Source organism: Danio rerio, chromosome 6, assembly GCF_052040795.2.
Source record: "Danio rerio strain M-AB ecotype USA chromosome 6, GRCz13ab, whole genome shotgun sequence".
NCBI lineage: Eukaryota > Metazoa > Chordata > Actinopteri > Cypriniformes > Danionidae > Danio > Danio rerio.
The window spans coordinates 13,209,333-13,226,114 of record NC_141026.1 but is presented as its reverse complement, the minus strand read 5'-3'; the positions used below and the strand labels follow the sequence as shown (position 1 = coordinate 13,226,114).

Sequence of the window (16,782 nt, the reverse complement as noted above, 5' to 3'; positions counted from 1 at the left end):
AATACTGTATTTACATTTACAGCACTATTTATCTTGCTGTATATGTATTTACAGTATTGTATGTATATCTTTACTGTAATGTATACAGTAATTTTCACAATGCAACTTTATAATACAGTAACATACCATTAACCATACCAGTACCAGTAATGCTGTGTTCACACCAGACGCGGAAGGTGCGTCTAGTGCGAGTGATTTACATGTTAAGTCAATGCAAACGCGTGAATAGATATCCTGCAGCGCCATATGCGTGAATGGCGCAGCACGAATGACACGAATTATGCTGTGTGAATGGCGCGATATGCACGAATGGCGCAGCATTGAGCGTTTTCTACGTTTGATGCACTTAACGCGTGTTACGCGTGAATTTCTCGAGTTCAAAAATCTGAACTTAAGTGGACATTCACACCATGTTAACCAATCAGGAGCTTGCTTTTGTGGGGGCGTGATTGTGACGTATAAATGTTGTTGGTGTCCCGGCGGAAATCCTCCATCCGACACCGACAACAGTGCATCAAACTGGGCTCGGCTCAGTCAGAAGCACCGCTGAAAGCCTCCATCATCCAGATTAAGTATCTGGAGAAGTTTATGAGCTCATAGAGCTGGACGCACCTCTGAAAGGATCTAGTGGACCCAGACATGGCCCTAAACGTATCAACGCTGTTTTTCAGCCTTCATAAAACATATAAACAGTTATTTTCTTAATAAAATCCATGTTAGCCATTTAGCAACGAAGCTAGAGTCACCGGCAGATAGAAGCCCTGCCCATCATGCAAATCTGCATCTGTTCTGAAGTGAATATAGCACGCGAATTAAGCGGATTTGACGCGCGAATGAAACAGGGTTTGACTCGCGAGTTAAGCGGATTTGACGCGCGAATGAAGCAGGGTTTGACTCGCGAATGAAGCGAGTAAACTCAAATGTTCACGCGGCTATTTACATGCGAATAGCTTGATTTATCTGCGCGTTCCATGTCTGGTGTGAACACAGCATAATACAGTGTATACCAGTCCTACAGTAAAATGCAGTTTATATTATAGTTAAATACTTTGTAGTTTACAAAAATCGTTAACAGTGTAGAATAGTTCATCATGACTTTAAATGTGGCATTTTTAAAGACATATGTACATTATTATTATTAACACCTGGACTGTGGAGTTCTGAATTAAAATAAACTTGATTCATTTAAAACAAATAGCATTTACTTTCGGGCAATATTCTGTCATGATCTTCTCTTTCAAACTGATTATACAGAGGAGTTAAGGAAAATTCCAAAACTAGAAGTTGTCCAGATGCAACAACGTTTGAAAACAGTAGCTGGGGAGTGCATACACCATGGACATTTATCTAAAACTAATTCTTTCAGATTCTGTATTACTTAAAATCTGGAGTGAAGGGACACTTAAATGAACACCTCACCTTTTTAACTTAAAAAAGGCTCATTTTACAACTCCCCTAGAGTTACAGTTGACTTTCAACATTTTTGAATCCATTCAGCCAATCCTTGTGTCTGGCGAGAGCACTTTTAGCTTAGCTTAGCATAGATCACTCAATCAAATTAGACCATTAGCATCTCTCTCAAAAATCACCAAAGAATTTTTTGAGTATAACGAATAATAGTGTGAATAAAGAGTATTTAATACTCTACGGTCTGAGGTGATTTTGGGGCCCCTAAGATGTTTTGAAATGTCCTGACATTTGTGCTTATTTCAGCTACCTATTACATAGACTTGGCCAACATATATGAAAATGGGAGAATATAATTAACTGAAATAAGGTCCCAAAAACAAAAAGGTCTTGTAGGCTTGAATATTTACTTCACAATTATGTGAAAATTACTCTGTTCTCTCATTCAAAGGAAACATTAAAATGATTTACACTTTGCAAACTCTATTTTGCGTCACAATTCTGTATGCGTGGGAGTGAAAATGAACAATTCACACCTGGAAAGACAAAAGACAATCCCCCACTGGCTAATGTTCACCTATCAAGGGCATTGTAAAGCAATGTCCAGCTGCAAAAGCTAACCCAAACTTAATGCTTGTTGCATTACTTGCTGTATTATAACCATGTTAACAATATGGGTAAACAATGTATGTTATACAGCATGCACAAAATATATTTGAATGGTATAAAGCGTTTGCAAAGCTGCTGTAATAAAAACTTTTTTGTGCATTAAAACTTGAATATTCTGTAGTTTCATGAAAATAAAAAGTTGCTATTTAACAGGCCAACATCATTTAGAACTGTACTCTCATTGCGGCATAATAATTAAGGAACTTGTAAAATGAGCCTCTTTAAAAATGTGCAGTGTTTTTAATGGGAATATGTTTTCCATCTATGCAGCCTATATGACTCATCAAAACCCATATACATAGCATATGACCAGATAGCCTGGGTTATATTATCAGAGAAGTTCATGTAAGTTAGTATGGTCTTAAATCACAAATGGCCCTGCATAATCTGTGAATGGCTTTACTTATTGTTCACTGACACCACATAAATCCCCAGTTTCCTGAAGAAAGGCATCACATGCCAATAATGTTAATGTTGTGAGCACCTAGAGACAAACTGGAACAGGTTTTGCTCTTTGGGTCACAGATGAAACTCTGGGCTGTGGAAGTGAAATAATCTGAAATGAATTTATGCATGCAGAACCTGAAAATCTTAAAAACTTATTTCATCAAAATGTTACAATGGGTCACTTCTGTCTGTAAGAACTTGTCTAGCCGGTGGTCGTAATCCAAATAATCTGTGTCCTCCAGATGACATTAATATGAAGTTAAACCTGCACCTGTTCACCCAAAAATAAAAATTCTGTCATAATTTACTCTCGCTCATTTACTTTTGAACATATAAGTTTATTTCCTCTGTTAAACACAAAAGAAGACCTTTTGAAGAATGCTGATAGCTGGCACCATCAACCCAGGCTCATTCTGATTAAATACATTTCTGGAGAGAACAAGATTTCAGTTTTTTTTTTCCAGTTTTTGATTTCGCGAATTCACCAGAGGCCGCTGTGTACACTTTTGGAGACCTTAAATTTCTCTCTCGAGTACCATTCGTGCCTGATGTTCTCACGTAAATCCACTTGAGGCTGCTGTCGACTGACTGACTTACTGAGTGACCAACCACCTGACACTCCCACCCTCTCCCGTCCCTAAACCCAACTTATAGTGTTTTAAAAAGCACAGATTAACCCACCCTCTTCCCCAATGCAAACCAATAGCTTTTTAAAAATTGCGGACTGACCCGCCCACCCACTTACCTAAACCCAACCGATAGTGTTTTTAAGAGCAATCTAGAAAAGAAAAGCTTTTGTGGCAGCCTGATTTTTACCACATTTTCAGATATTACTACATTTTTACAGTTATACTGTATACTTGTTTATTTTATTTTTTAGCTTTTGTTTTTGTATTACCAGCTATCTGGAACCATTCTTTACCAAACTCAAACCCCATTGTCGCAGTCAACTCTGCTCTGCGTTTCAAGTTCGCCGAACAAACATGTGGTGCTACCGGACAAAAGCCATCCATACGGAGGTAAGTGGTGAGCTGGTAAGCACAAAAAGGAACGGCGTCATAACACCCAGGAGCATTTGTTTTAAAGTGGAAATGCAGCCATGCGTAGCTCTCGCTACATACTTTGAGATCTCTAGAAATGCATGTAGAGTTACGTTTCCAAAATGAGCTTATGTTTACTTCTAGGGAAATAAATTACAATGGAAGTCAATGAGTATCAGCTACCAGCATTTTTCTAAATAACTTTTTTTTGGCCAACAGAAGAAAGAAACTCAAAAAAGTTCTGAACAAGCGAAGAGCGAGCAAATGTTGACAAAATTTAGATTTTTGGGTGAACTGCCCCTTTAAGCCTCAATGTGGTTTTGAAGAACAGTAGCTCCATTTTTTCTCCAAGTAATCAGCCTATTAAAATCTCAGATGAAAGAAAAAACAGATATCTGTTAATCTAGTTTAAAGGGTCATTTTAGTCTAGGACTAGGCTTAATCTCAATTCAGAAAACCACCCCATAGAACACAGTACCTTCTATAGTACAACACACTGTAAGTGGACATTAAATATACATACACTTAAGAAGTGACATTTGCAGTTTGTTCAAACTACTTATTAAAAATGAGCTGAAACAACACATTTTTTATTTCCTGTGAGGACAACTTAATTGTTTAAGTTCAATCCACTTCAATTTGTAAGAACTAATAAGTTAACTCAATTCCTACATGTTCTTCCAACACAAATCTATTTTTGACACTGTATTGTAAAACAAAATGTAACCATTGTCCCTGCGCCATATTGGTATTCCGCTTTCGAAAAACATAATGATTTGTCATGTCTAAATTAGGAAAGGGATTTTGTTAAAGAGACTTGACAAATGATGCAAAGTTGTTTTGAGGAATTTTAATTTAATTTGACTAAACAAAGTGGCCCACTGCTGTAATGGAGCCACAAGCACACAATTCTTCCTGTATGTTCCGACAACAAGAGACCTTGCATAACATATTTGGGAAATCGTGCCATGCTGTTACATAAATGCATACAAATCTCATTTAACCATGTATAGATATTGTTCAGAGTACATTTGGAAAGTATTAATGCTTTCCTTGCTTGATTTATCTTAGCAGTAGGCTAGTAATATCAAGATGAGATTTCCTTCAACATAAAACAAGTAAACCAATCAACCAAACCATCCGGATGTTAAAAGTGAAATTGTAACTCCATCAAAAACCAGTGACCAGTCTATGGTGGAGATTTGCATTGTCAGAACAAATGCAGGAACTAAAAATCACACAATGAAAACTGTAAAATCTCTGCTCAGTAGCATATCTTACCTTGTTCTTGTCGGCTCAGTGCTTCTCTATAAGGTTTCTTTGTGATTTGAGAAGAACAGATGACCCTGAAGGAGAAGATGCTCAGTAGTTTCTGGTGGTGACCGGTCTGTGCATGACTGTGTCTCTCTGTCCCTCCCTTTACGGCTCAGTGGACTCTGGCTGGCGTTGGGTGACGCAGCCTCATTCTCATTCCCAGTGGCAGAGCTGATGAGACTCTCCTTCTCATTGTTTGGAGAAATGTGTTGTTTGGCTTCGATCTCTTGGTCTGAGCATGGGATTAAAGGATTGACGGGCTCAACGGCAGGTTGGAAATTTCTTCGGAGCACATTCAAACTTTGGAAAATGAGAGATTTATTGCTATTTTTCTACTGCCAAGTTAGTAATACTCACTGGACATTTTATACATAGCTAATACCTCTTTTGACTTTAGACTCAGGTGTTTTGCTCCATACATCACGCAATTGCTGGCAGGTGCTCATTCATGATGCAAATCTTCATACCAGCAAATCCAAAAGCTGCTCTATTGGACTGACATCTAGTGACTGAGGAGGCCGTTTGAATTTAGTGAACTTACTCATGTCATGTTGAAAAAAAAACAGTTTGAGATGATTTGAAATTTGCGACATGGCATTTTATTCTGCTGAAATTATCATAGAATGGTTTTACTGTGGTTTTAAATGTGAGCCTCTGTTGCCTACTCTTTGCTATTAGGAGTGATATCCAGTGGCCTTCTGGTGTTGTTGTTCATCTGCTTCAATGTTCAAAGTTTTGTGAATTCAGATACTCTCCTTCAGACCTTAGCTGTAATATTTTTTTTGAATGTTTGTTGTTCTTCCATCAGCCAACATAGGCTCATTCTGAAAATGTAGTCCTATATACATTTCCAAAGATTGTGAATTTAATTTTGAAAATGAAAGTTACGAGGCAGTGTGACTCTGTTCCTTTTCGAGCTTACCAGCTGACTGCTTACCACCATGTGGATGACTTTCCTGCTGTTGCCAGTTTGTCCAGTGTCTTGCAGCGTATCTCTAAGGATTTGAGATGCAGAGCAGAGTTGAACAGGATGATGGGGTTCGAGTCTGGTGAAGAACGGTTCTATAAAGCAGGTAAGACAAACAGAAGAAAAAAAATAAATAAACAAGTAAATAACAGGGTGAGAATGTGGTAAAATTTGAAAACGGAAAATTAGTTTTTCTGGATTTCTTTTGAAAACACTGTCGGTTGGGTTTAGGGAAGTGGGTGGGCGCTGGTCAATCAGTACTTTTGAAAACACTATTGGTTGGGTTTATGAAGAAGGAGGGAGAGGGATCGGTCGGTCAGTCAGTCAGTAAGTCAGTCGACAGCAGCCTCTGGTGGATTAATGCGGAAACAGCAGGGGCAAATGACACTCGTGAAAGAAATTTGAGATCCCAAAAAGCATACACAGCGGCCTCTGGTGGATTTGCGAATACAAAAACTGCAAAAAAACCTACCTCCTGCGACATATTTGGCAATCTCCAGAAATGTATGTAGGGGTGCATAATCAGAATAAACCTGGGTTGTGTTGCTCATCTGCTTTATTGTTCAACATTTTGTGTATTCAGATGCGCCTTTTTCAGGCCTTGGCTGTAACAAGTTTTTTTTTTTTTTTTTTGTGGTTGTTGCTCTTCTTCTTCATCAACAAGGCATTATCACCCACAGATCTGTCATTCACTGCATATCTTGTCTATTGGATTATTTTCTCTAAACTTTAGAGATTGGCATCACGGTGGCACAGTGGGTAGCAAAATCGCCTTACAGCAAGAAGATCGCTGGTTCATGCCCGGCTTTGTCAGTTGGCATTTCTGTCTGAATTTTGCATGTTCTCCCCATGTTTGCATGGGGTTTCCTCCAGGTGCTCCAAAAAACATGTGGTATACAGTAGGATAATTGGGTAAGCTAAATTGTCCGTAGTGTATGTGTGTAAGTGAGTATCTATGGATGTTTCCCAGTGATGGGTTGCAGCTGGAAGGGCATCCGCTGCGTAAAAAAACATTTGCTGAATAAGTTGGCGATTCATTCCGCTGTGGCGGCCCTAGATTAACCAAGTGACTAAGTTGAAAAGAAAACAAATGAATAAACTGTAGAGATGGCTGTGAAAATTCCAGTTGATCAGTGGTTTTTGAAATAACTAAGTTAACCAATTTGCTGTCAACAGTCATACCACTCTCTGAAGTTACTTCAAACAGTTTTCTTCCCAATTCTTATGCTCGGTTTGAAATTAAGCAGATTGTCTTGACCACATTTACATCAATGACCCCTTAAAGTGGTGTTCGTAGTAAAGTGGCTAGTGAGTGTTATTATAACACACTTTTTGACAGGTGGATATTAGTTTTTTCACTGTCTATCATCCTCATGTCATTTTTACAAATTTAAGTGGATTGAACATAAAACAAATTTTCCCAACAAAAGTTTTCCCAAGAATTGTGTTGTTTTCACTAATTTAAAAAAAGTAGTTTAAACAAGCAGCAAAAGTCATTTTTTGAGTGTACCTATTTGTTAATTAAATAAAAGGCAATGTTAATATACCTAAAGAAAGTACTCTTTCAGGACTATGTTTTCTAACATATGGTATGAGTACACGTTTAAAAAGTGCATTTTGTAACAATGTCAAATTAAAGATTCAACCAGGCCCATTCTGAATACGTATCAATATATACATTTCTGGAGAGCCCCAAATACGTCCCAGGGGCTACGTTGAAGTCAGAATTATTAGCCCTCCTTTGATTTTTTTTTTCTTTTTTAAATATTTCCCAAATTATGTTTAACAAATTCAGGCAATTTACACAGTATGTCTGATAATATTTGTTTTATTTCAGCTAGAATAAAAGCAGTTATTAATTTTTTAAACACCATTTTAAGGGCAAAATTATTAGCCACTTTAAGATTTTTTTTCGATAGTCTACAGAACAAACCATCATTATACAATGACTTGCCTAATTACCCTAACCTGCCTAGTTAACGTAATGAACCTAGTTAAGCCTTTAAATGTCACTTTAAGCTGTATAGAAGTGTCTTGAAAAATATCTAGTCAAACATTATTAACTGTCATCATGGCAAAGATAAAATAAATCAGTTATTAGAAATGAGTTATTAAAACTACTGTGTTTAGAAATGTGTTAAAAATATATAATCTCCGTTAAACAGAAATTAGGGGAAAAAATAAACAGTGGGGCTAATAATTCTGACTTCAACTGTGTGTGTGTATGTGTGTATATTTATATATAGTTGAAGTCTTAGGGGGCTAATAGTTCTAATAGACTTCTACTGTATGTATATATATATATATCTTCTACTGTATGTATATATATATATCTTCTACTGTATGTATATATATATATATAGAGAGAGAGAGAGAGAGAGAGAGATGCACAAGTCCTGAGTTATGCATTAAGTGTAATATTTAAATTATAGTGCTTTTTATTTAATTGCAATAACATGTCGTTAACTCACCAAAACAAGTAAATTGAATGTAAACTTGAGTATATATATATATATATATTACTATAAATCTTTTAAAATTAGATTCTTTTATAGCTAAGCTTAACGTTTTTAGTATTGTAAATAAAAATGTTTAAGAAGCAAGACTGTCAATTAAGCCTCATGAAAGTGATGATAAAGCCTTTGAGACAGGATGTGCCATAAATGACGTGTCATTTCCTGCCAGGCTTAAGATCTGTGAGCTGAATGAGAGATATGTCTGTTGCTTTACCACCGACTCTGATGATATCTGGAAAAACTAACACGATTAGCAAAAACAAACAGCAAACAAATCAACTTATGCAAAGCACAATCAGCAAGATTAAGTGTACTGTGAGAAAGTGCCAGAGAAGAAGCAGCCTGTGTCACAACATCAGCTTATTACATTGGTTTAATATAAATATAAAAAAACTAATAAATATATATTACACATTTCAATATATAAATACACAGAACGAATGTTTGTGGACTATAAATTAAATAGACTTACAACAAAAACAGCCAAAATTACATCAATACAGCAGAGATAATAGAAAAGTTCACTGTATTCAAAATAAATATTTAAATAGTTCCATTTTAGAAATCAGTCTTTAGCTTTTCATAATACAAAATTACATTGTGATTCAAATAAATATTGAAGTAAATCCATGTTATACATCAGTCTTTAGCTTTTCATTTAGTCTTTCAAACAATGACAGAAAGTACAGGCTTTTGTCAATTCACTGTAAAAAGCAATTAGTTGACGACTTTAAAAAGCGAGTAAACACAAAGCCTTTAAACTATTAAGTAAATAAAACGTGCATAATTATAAAAGTTAAGTCAACTTTCAGTTCCTAGTTACAACATGTTTACTAATTGCATTTCCTGGTTATATGACCAAGAGTAGTTTTTTTAATTCACAAACACCGTGTTAAAGTCCAGGTGCCCACAGAGTAGATACTCTGTCCTACTGTAATCCACCAGCGCATCATCTGAAGTGAAGCCCACAACCTTTATTTGTTTTTGTTCAAATGTGTGTTGAATCAATCTGTTCTTTCAGAAAGTGCAGCAGATGATCCTGTAGAAAGTACATCAGGCTGCTGAATGTGATTGATGGCATCTGAAAACAGAGGAACAGATGGGTTTAATTTAATTAACTATGGAATTAATGACAAAAATATAGTTGTATGGCTTGTAAACATTTTTGACACATATTTAAGACTGCTTCAAGGGAAATAAAGCATCTTGTATAGTGTTTTTTGTTTTTGATTTTTGGTTCACACAAACTAGAAGTGGCGATATATTAAAATTTTTAAATTCAATTGTTGTTTATTTTTACAAGTATAAATGAAATAATTTTAGAAATTTACTGATCAAAAAATCATATCCATTATGGAAATTTTCATGGCCTTGACTGGTTTGTTTTTTCATGATTATTCAAATTGCTTCAATATTTTAAGCAGAAAAATAACCAGTTTTAAGCAGAAACAAAGTTATTAGTTTAACTAGAAACAAATATGAGGGAAACGGAAATCAGGTTTATTTCAATAACCTTTGGATCTTTTTTCGCTTGTACACTGTATTGGCTATTAAACTAAGATTTTGATCATTAATTTTACTTGCAAATATTTAGCCACTGACAACTTGCAATATAAATGTAGCATTAGAACCAGAAAAAGGATAGATTTTCAGGACTTTTCCATAACTTGAAATCAGACTTTTAAAATTCAGTATATATCACTATACACTAATAGAATAACTAAACAACACATAGAATAACAGAAATAGTAATAATAATATCAGTATACACATGATTTTTGTTGCTTGAACTACTTATTTAAAATGCGCTGAATCATCAAAATTCTTCAGTTTTTTGGGCACAACTTAACTGTTTTATGTTCAATGCACTTACATTTGTAAAAAAAAAAAAAACAATAATAAGTGAACTTAACTGATTTTTGTTAAGAAAACATGAAGGAATTGTGTAAAACCCAGCATTTTCTACAGTAGTTAGTTAGCTAGTTTATTTATATAGCACATTCTTTACAACACAACGTTGCCCAAAGTGCTGAACACAATCAATGCTAAAAATAAAAGCTACATCACATACATAACAATTAAAACACAAGGCAAACCCCTCAACATTAAAAAGGCTCAAATACTAAGGAACAGAGAGTTTACACCAGTATACTGTATATCAAACATGTCCAAGAATATGACAACCCTAGTTCTTTAAATAAAGAAATAAATCCAGTTTACTTGATATTTGGCTTTATGTTGTATTTAAATAGTTAATGAAATGTAAATAATATATAATTAAAATTTATTTTATATTAAAATCAATTATTGAAGTTTAAAAGTTTACTGATGCTCTCTAGTAGATTCTGAGCCCATGAGAACCACTGATTGAGTGTTATTTTCTAATTTATTATTAAACATACTACTACTACTGATGATGATGATGATAGTAGTAATAATAGTAGTACTGGTTGCATAAAATAGGATGGTATTCTCTGTAATAATACTAAAAATGTATGTAATTCCTGCTCTGACCTAATCTTTGAAACAACTGTTGATGTATTCATACTGAAACCATTTTAAACGTTATTGTTATCACACGCACTCTTAAGACAACCTGACAAAACACTTTTGCAGCACAGACTCTCTGTAGTTTGATTTCAGAACAGTGTTAGGAACTGTCAGCAAAGTCTGTTCCTGTAAACGTGATATAAGCACACATACACACACACACTGCCCACATGATGCCCACACACATGTATATCTTTTGTTGGCATCTTGAGGGCAGAGTGTGGCTTAATGGGGAAATTATGTGTCTGTGTTGTGGGTTTCTGGTATCACACACACATACTGAACACACACCTCCTTTGAGACGCACTTCCTCTGTGTTGAGTGTCTGGAGCTCAGCGCTTTTCTCTGCAAACTCTCGCTGTTGTGTGGGGAAACACAGAGGAAGACAAAAAAAACATTGGTTAGTTCACAATTCACACTCTTCTCCAATACAACGTCATTTACTGTAAATAACTGCTGATATGCAAGATAAACACAACAGAGACGTGACAGGAATCATTATGATGTGTAATAACATACATAATTTGCGCACAAAAATGAGACTTGTTAAGTTATGATGTTTCAATATATTAAAAAAGTCACCTGAAGGAGATAAAGTCTGATGAGCAACTGTCTCTGCTTTTCTGTAGAGCTTCTGACAATCTCCAGCCTAAAGTCCGCAAACCAGAACAAAATGTTATGTTAAGAATGATATATCAAGTAGAGAGGAATGAGACAAGTAAGGAGCTATCTTGTAATGATCTGTATTATATCATTAGACAACAATAAGAGGAGTTTACTTGTTAACAAAGTTTCGGCAGTAGAATCACGCCTCACTTTGTCTCCTTAACTAATCACCTACTCCATTAAAAACTGAGGTAGGGGGTGCTTGTGTGTCCTTGGGGGATCACACCTGTTGTAAGCGTTTGTATGTACTGAGCTTTAATGAACCCACCTGTAATTCGCACCCTGGAGTTATATGCTGTGTAATAATAATAATAATAATAATAATATAAATAATATTGAAAGTGAACAACTGTGATTTAACTACAAGTATATATTGTTAAATAAATAAATACATTTTATATAATTTTTTTAATCCAAACATTAATCCAAACTGCCTACAAATAATTAATAACAATAATTATAATAATACATTATGAGTAATATTTTTACCTATATATATATATATATATATATATATATATATATATATATATATATATATATATATATATATATATATATATATACATACAGTTGAAGTCAGAATTATTAGCCCCCCTAAATTATAAACGGCCTTGTTTATTTTTTTCCCCAATTTCTGTTTAATGGAGGGAAGATTGTTTCAGCACATTTCTAAGCAAACCTATTTCTAATAGCTGATTTATTTTATTTTTGCCATGATGACAGTAAATAATATTTTACTTGATATTTTTCAAGACATTTCTATACAGCTAAGTGACATTTAAAGGCTTAACTAGGTTAATAAGGTGAACTAGGGAGATTAGGGTAATTAGGCAAGTTATTGTATAATGATGGTTTGTTCTGTAGATTATCGAGAAAAAAAATAGCTTAAAGGGGCTAATAATTTTTTTCCCAAGAATGGTTTTTAAAAAATTAAAAACAGCTTTTATTCTAGCCTAAATAAAACAAATACGACTTTTTCCAGAAGAAAAAATATTATCAGACATACTGTAAAAATGTCCTTGCTCTGTTAAACATCATTTGGGAAATATTTAAAATAGAAAAAAAAATAAATTAAAAGGGGGGTAATAATTCTGACTTCAACTATATATATATATATATATATTTTTTTTTTTTAAATATATTTAATATACATATAAATAAAAATATTATAAGTCCAGAAGTCTTGTAATAACACTCCATTTAAGTAACTCTCCATTTCAATGAGTGCTCAATAAAGGGTTAATGCTAAACAAATCAAAAATGTACAAAGTCGATCATGTTGTGTCTTACATTAAGATGGATGCCTTCTGAAACAGATCCTTGAGCTGCTGTTGAGTGAATCCAGCAATGGACACACTGTTGACTGCGATAATAACATCACCTGCGATCACAAACACACACACAAACACACACACACACACACACACACACACACACACACACACACACAAACACACACACACACAAACACACACACACACAAACACACACACACACACACACACACACACACACACACACACAGATGTTTCAGCACTGAGTGATTATGAATGACACTGAAGTTTGACAGAAAGAGAGCAGAAGCTCACCGGTCATTAACCCACTGCTCTCCGCAAGACTGTCCTCCTTCACAAAACACACACAAGGGACCAGATCCTGCACAGAGACACGAGAGCCAATCAATTCATCATACAAAATCCAATTATCCCTGACAGATAATAAGCCTTCAGGCAGGAGCGCAACGCTTGGATGAATGAATGAATGAATGAATGAATGAACGGAGGAAAGATGATGAGGATGGAGAGAGGAAGAGAGGGAGAGAGAGAGAGGGAGAGAGAGAGAGAGAGAGAGAGAGAGAGAGAAAGTGAGAGAGAGAGAGAGAGAGAGATTGCGTGTGTGTGTGTTTGCATGAGTAAAGAGGTTACCTGGATGTCAAAGCCAAAAGTTTCATTTTCTGTTCTTCGTAATATCACACTTTTCCTGTTAACAAAGAGACACGAGTAAGAACAAGACTAAGGTAAACAGACTAAATCTAGGTTAACATTAATCTGTAATCAGTACTTTACCTTATGCACTGCTCTGTTGTCTTATCTTGAGTTTGCACAACCTAAAAGATAACATTTCTCAATTTTAATTAATAAAATACAATTCCTTTTATTTTTACAGTGTCATGGCGCAAAAGTAAAGAATATTAATTCATTCATCACGTTTGGCAAATGGGTTTAGTTATATGTTATCTCATGCAATTTATTAATTTTTGTTTTCAGTTGTTTACATACAAGAATTAGTACAAAATATACATCTCACAATAAAATACGAGAATAGAAAAAGATACTTACAAAGAATTTTCTATATGCATATTCTAATTAAAAACCATAGGCATAGACAGTTACATTTAATAAACCAAAGTAGAGGCATACTTCATGTAATTATGCGCATATAAAAAGTGATTAGGTAAAAAAGTGAGTAAACCCTTTACTTGTAAAGCGATTAGTTGACTTTACTTAAAAACGTGAGTAAACTCTTTACTCGCAAAGCGATTAGTTGACTTTACTTTAAAAAAGTGGAGTAAACCTTGTTTTAAAATTATTAAGTAAATTAACTATATAAAATGAAGTCAACTTAACTGTTCCAAGTTACAAATTGTCATTTATTAGGCAATGTTTTGAACCTACTTTTAAATTACTTTTAAAATAAAGTAATCACCATTTACAGTGTATACTTTTCAACAAGAACACAGAAAAGAAATGTATTTAAATACTAAATATAAGTACAAGCTTTAACATCCATACTACCATTAGATTATCAACTACTTATAAATATCAAATAAAAAAATATTAGAATAGTTATAAACTTAAGAAATGCCTCACACTGTAAAAAACCTCGCTGCTCTCATTTTTTAGTTGAATCAAATGAACTTTTCTAGTCATATCAACTTACATCAATCAAATTGAGTAAAAATAACTTTAAAATGTAGTAACCAAAAACTTATTTAAATGAGTTAAAACAGCATAAACATATTTGTTGTCTTGACTTTTTAATCGTTACATTTTTACGGTGCAAAGTCAATGAGAAAAAGTCAGTTACCTTTCTTGTAAGGGTTGTTCCGTCTTTGTTTTTGGTAGTTTTACAGTCACTAGTTTTCCTTTGTATTTTGTGTCCAGTGTTTAGCAAGTTGTTTGTGGCGCAGCTGCTTTTGCCCAGTAGTTTTCTGATGTATTGTACAGAAGCGCTCATCTTCAGTGTGTGTGTCGTCGACATCTCTGTCTGCAGCTCAAAGCGACGCTGCTCCGGAATTTTACAAGCGCGCCTCTCAATGGAAGTGACGTCATCGCGGTGAAGTCCCCGGGGCTTCACTCTCTGCAAACTCTTCATATTACTGGAAGTCTGACAACGCAAGATTGTGAAGAATTATGTTTTCATAGTCAACATTAGCTATAAGTTTGCAACTCGTTTAAAAACAAACCGTACATTAGGAAGTTATAGAAACATTTAGATAATTGTGAATAAATCAATTCAATGAAAATACACTAAATTGTTGGCACAATTTTGGCTCGTATTTACTCAGATTTTTAAACTTTTAACATTTCATCAAGATATTTAAAATGAGCAAAAAACATTTAAAAATGTCATTAAAGTAAAAAAGAAAACAAGCAAACAAACAAAAAACAATAGTAATGAACTGTATTTTGTGATTTTTTTTTTTTATAAATTAAACTGTACAACTATGAATTATTTGCGATGTTTGTAAAGAGATAATGTAAGTCTGCCAGGGAATTGTCTGTTTTTGTTGAAATTGTTCAATTTAAAAATCCATTGATCAATCTATTCTTTTAATCTACATTAAGCTCTTAAATTATTCTGTGTCAATCAGACAACAAGGAAAATAAATAATAATTTACTCATTTGGTTTCATTAATTCCATTTTATTTCTTTGTCATGCTGGTTAAATAGATGTCACTTTTAAAAAAAAAATCTTGTATTGGCAGTACTGTTTGCTATTTGCATTGTTGTTTTTATTTTCTAATAACACAAAGAATAACTGGCGGTTCATTCCGCTGTGGCGTCCCCAGATTAAGGCACTAAGCCAAAAAGAAAATGAATGACATAAAAGAATAACAAAGCTGCAGCTGATTAGGCTGTTTATGTTTATTATTATAAAATAATTGGAGAAAAATGTGTATGTGCAACAATAATTGTTTTGTAATTACATTGCTACCCTTTGAATTGTAATCAGATGAAACTGAATCATTCATCCGTTTTCCTTCGGCTTAGTCCTTTATCTAGGGTCGCCACAGCGGAATGAACCACCAACTTTTCCAGCATATGTTTTACACAGCGGATGCCCTTCCAGCTGCAACCCAGTATTGAGAAACATCCATACACACTCATTCACACCCATACAGACAATTTAATTTATTCAATTCACCTATAGCGCATGTCTTTGGACTGAGGGAAACTGGAGCACCCGGAGGAAACCAAAATGGGGAGAACATGTAAACTCCACACAGAAATGCCAGCTGACCTAGTTGAGACTCGAATCAGCGACCTTCTTGCTATGAGGCGACAGTGCTAACCACTGAGCCACCATGTCACCTGTTTCTATTCATTTAACTGTAAAAGTAGGCTATCAATTATTTTAGATGTTTGTAAAGTGACAATGCAAACCTTTCATGAAATTATCCGTTCATCTTTTGTTAAAAGTAAGAAGCTTAACGAAAAAAAATAAAAATAAATCTATTCTATTAATCTAGATCAAGGTCTTAAATTGTTATTTGTCAATTAAACAACAAAGAAAACTGGAAATAATTCACTCATTGTATGTAATCATAGGTGTAAACAGTTTCTTAATATTTCTTATGTGAATTCTTGTTAAATGGATGTAAATTGTGTTTTTACTTGCATTTGCTTTACTGTTTGTTTAATACATTGTTGTTTTTATTTTCTAATGACATAAAAATAACAACGAGTTTAACTCTAGCTGTTTATGTAATTTATTATAGAGCAATTGGATGAAATGAATGTGTGAATGTGTGTTGCAATACAACAATAATTGTTTTACATTTAAATCTCTTTGAATTGTTGTGATCAATTAAAGAAACAACTCTAAAAAGAGCTGTAATGATCGTGTGTTTGTGGAGGATGTGGAGGAAGAGTATTCCCTGTCCAGTAGGTGGCAGGAAAGGCGTCTCTCAGCCACATA

At 34.3% G+C, this 16,782-nt stretch overlaps 1 protein-coding gene across 1 annotated transcript; it reads right to left on the bottom strand.

The window, feature by feature from the left end:
• Positions 1–8,715: 8,715 nt before the first annotated feature.
• On the bottom strand, positions 8,716–14,850 carry si:dkey-276j7.2. Its single transcript, XM_087256845.1, has 8 exons — positions 14,667–14,850; positions 13,646–13,686; positions 13,505–13,559; positions 13,169–13,235; positions 12,870–12,960; positions 11,493–11,559; positions 11,202–11,268; positions 8,716–9,441 (listed from the first exon to the last, which is right to left on the bottom strand). The coding sequence occupies exons 1-8, from the start codon at positions 14,838–14,840 to the stop codon at positions 9,365–9,367; spliced, it is 639 nt and encodes a 212-aa protein (XP_087112971.1). The 5' UTR covers positions 14,841–14,850; the 3' UTR covers positions 8,716–9,364.
• Between the last annotated feature and the right edge of the window lie 1,932 nt (positions 14,851–16,782).

Bases quoted from the DNA above. Each gene is read 5' to 3' on its own strand.
- si:dkey-276j7.2 (XM_087256845.1), bottom strand. From the start codon at position 14,840: ATGTCGACGACACACACACTGAAGATGAGCGCTTCTGTACAATACATC. The intron at 12,961-13,168 runs GTGAGCTTCTGC...TTGTGATCGCAG, and splicing joins GAGCAGTGGGTTAATGACCG to GTGATGTTATTATCGCAGTC. The intron at 9,442-11,201 runs GTGTGTGTTCAG...CTCTGTTTTCAG, and splicing joins GGAAGTGCGTCTCAAAGGAG to ATGCCATCAATCACATTCAG.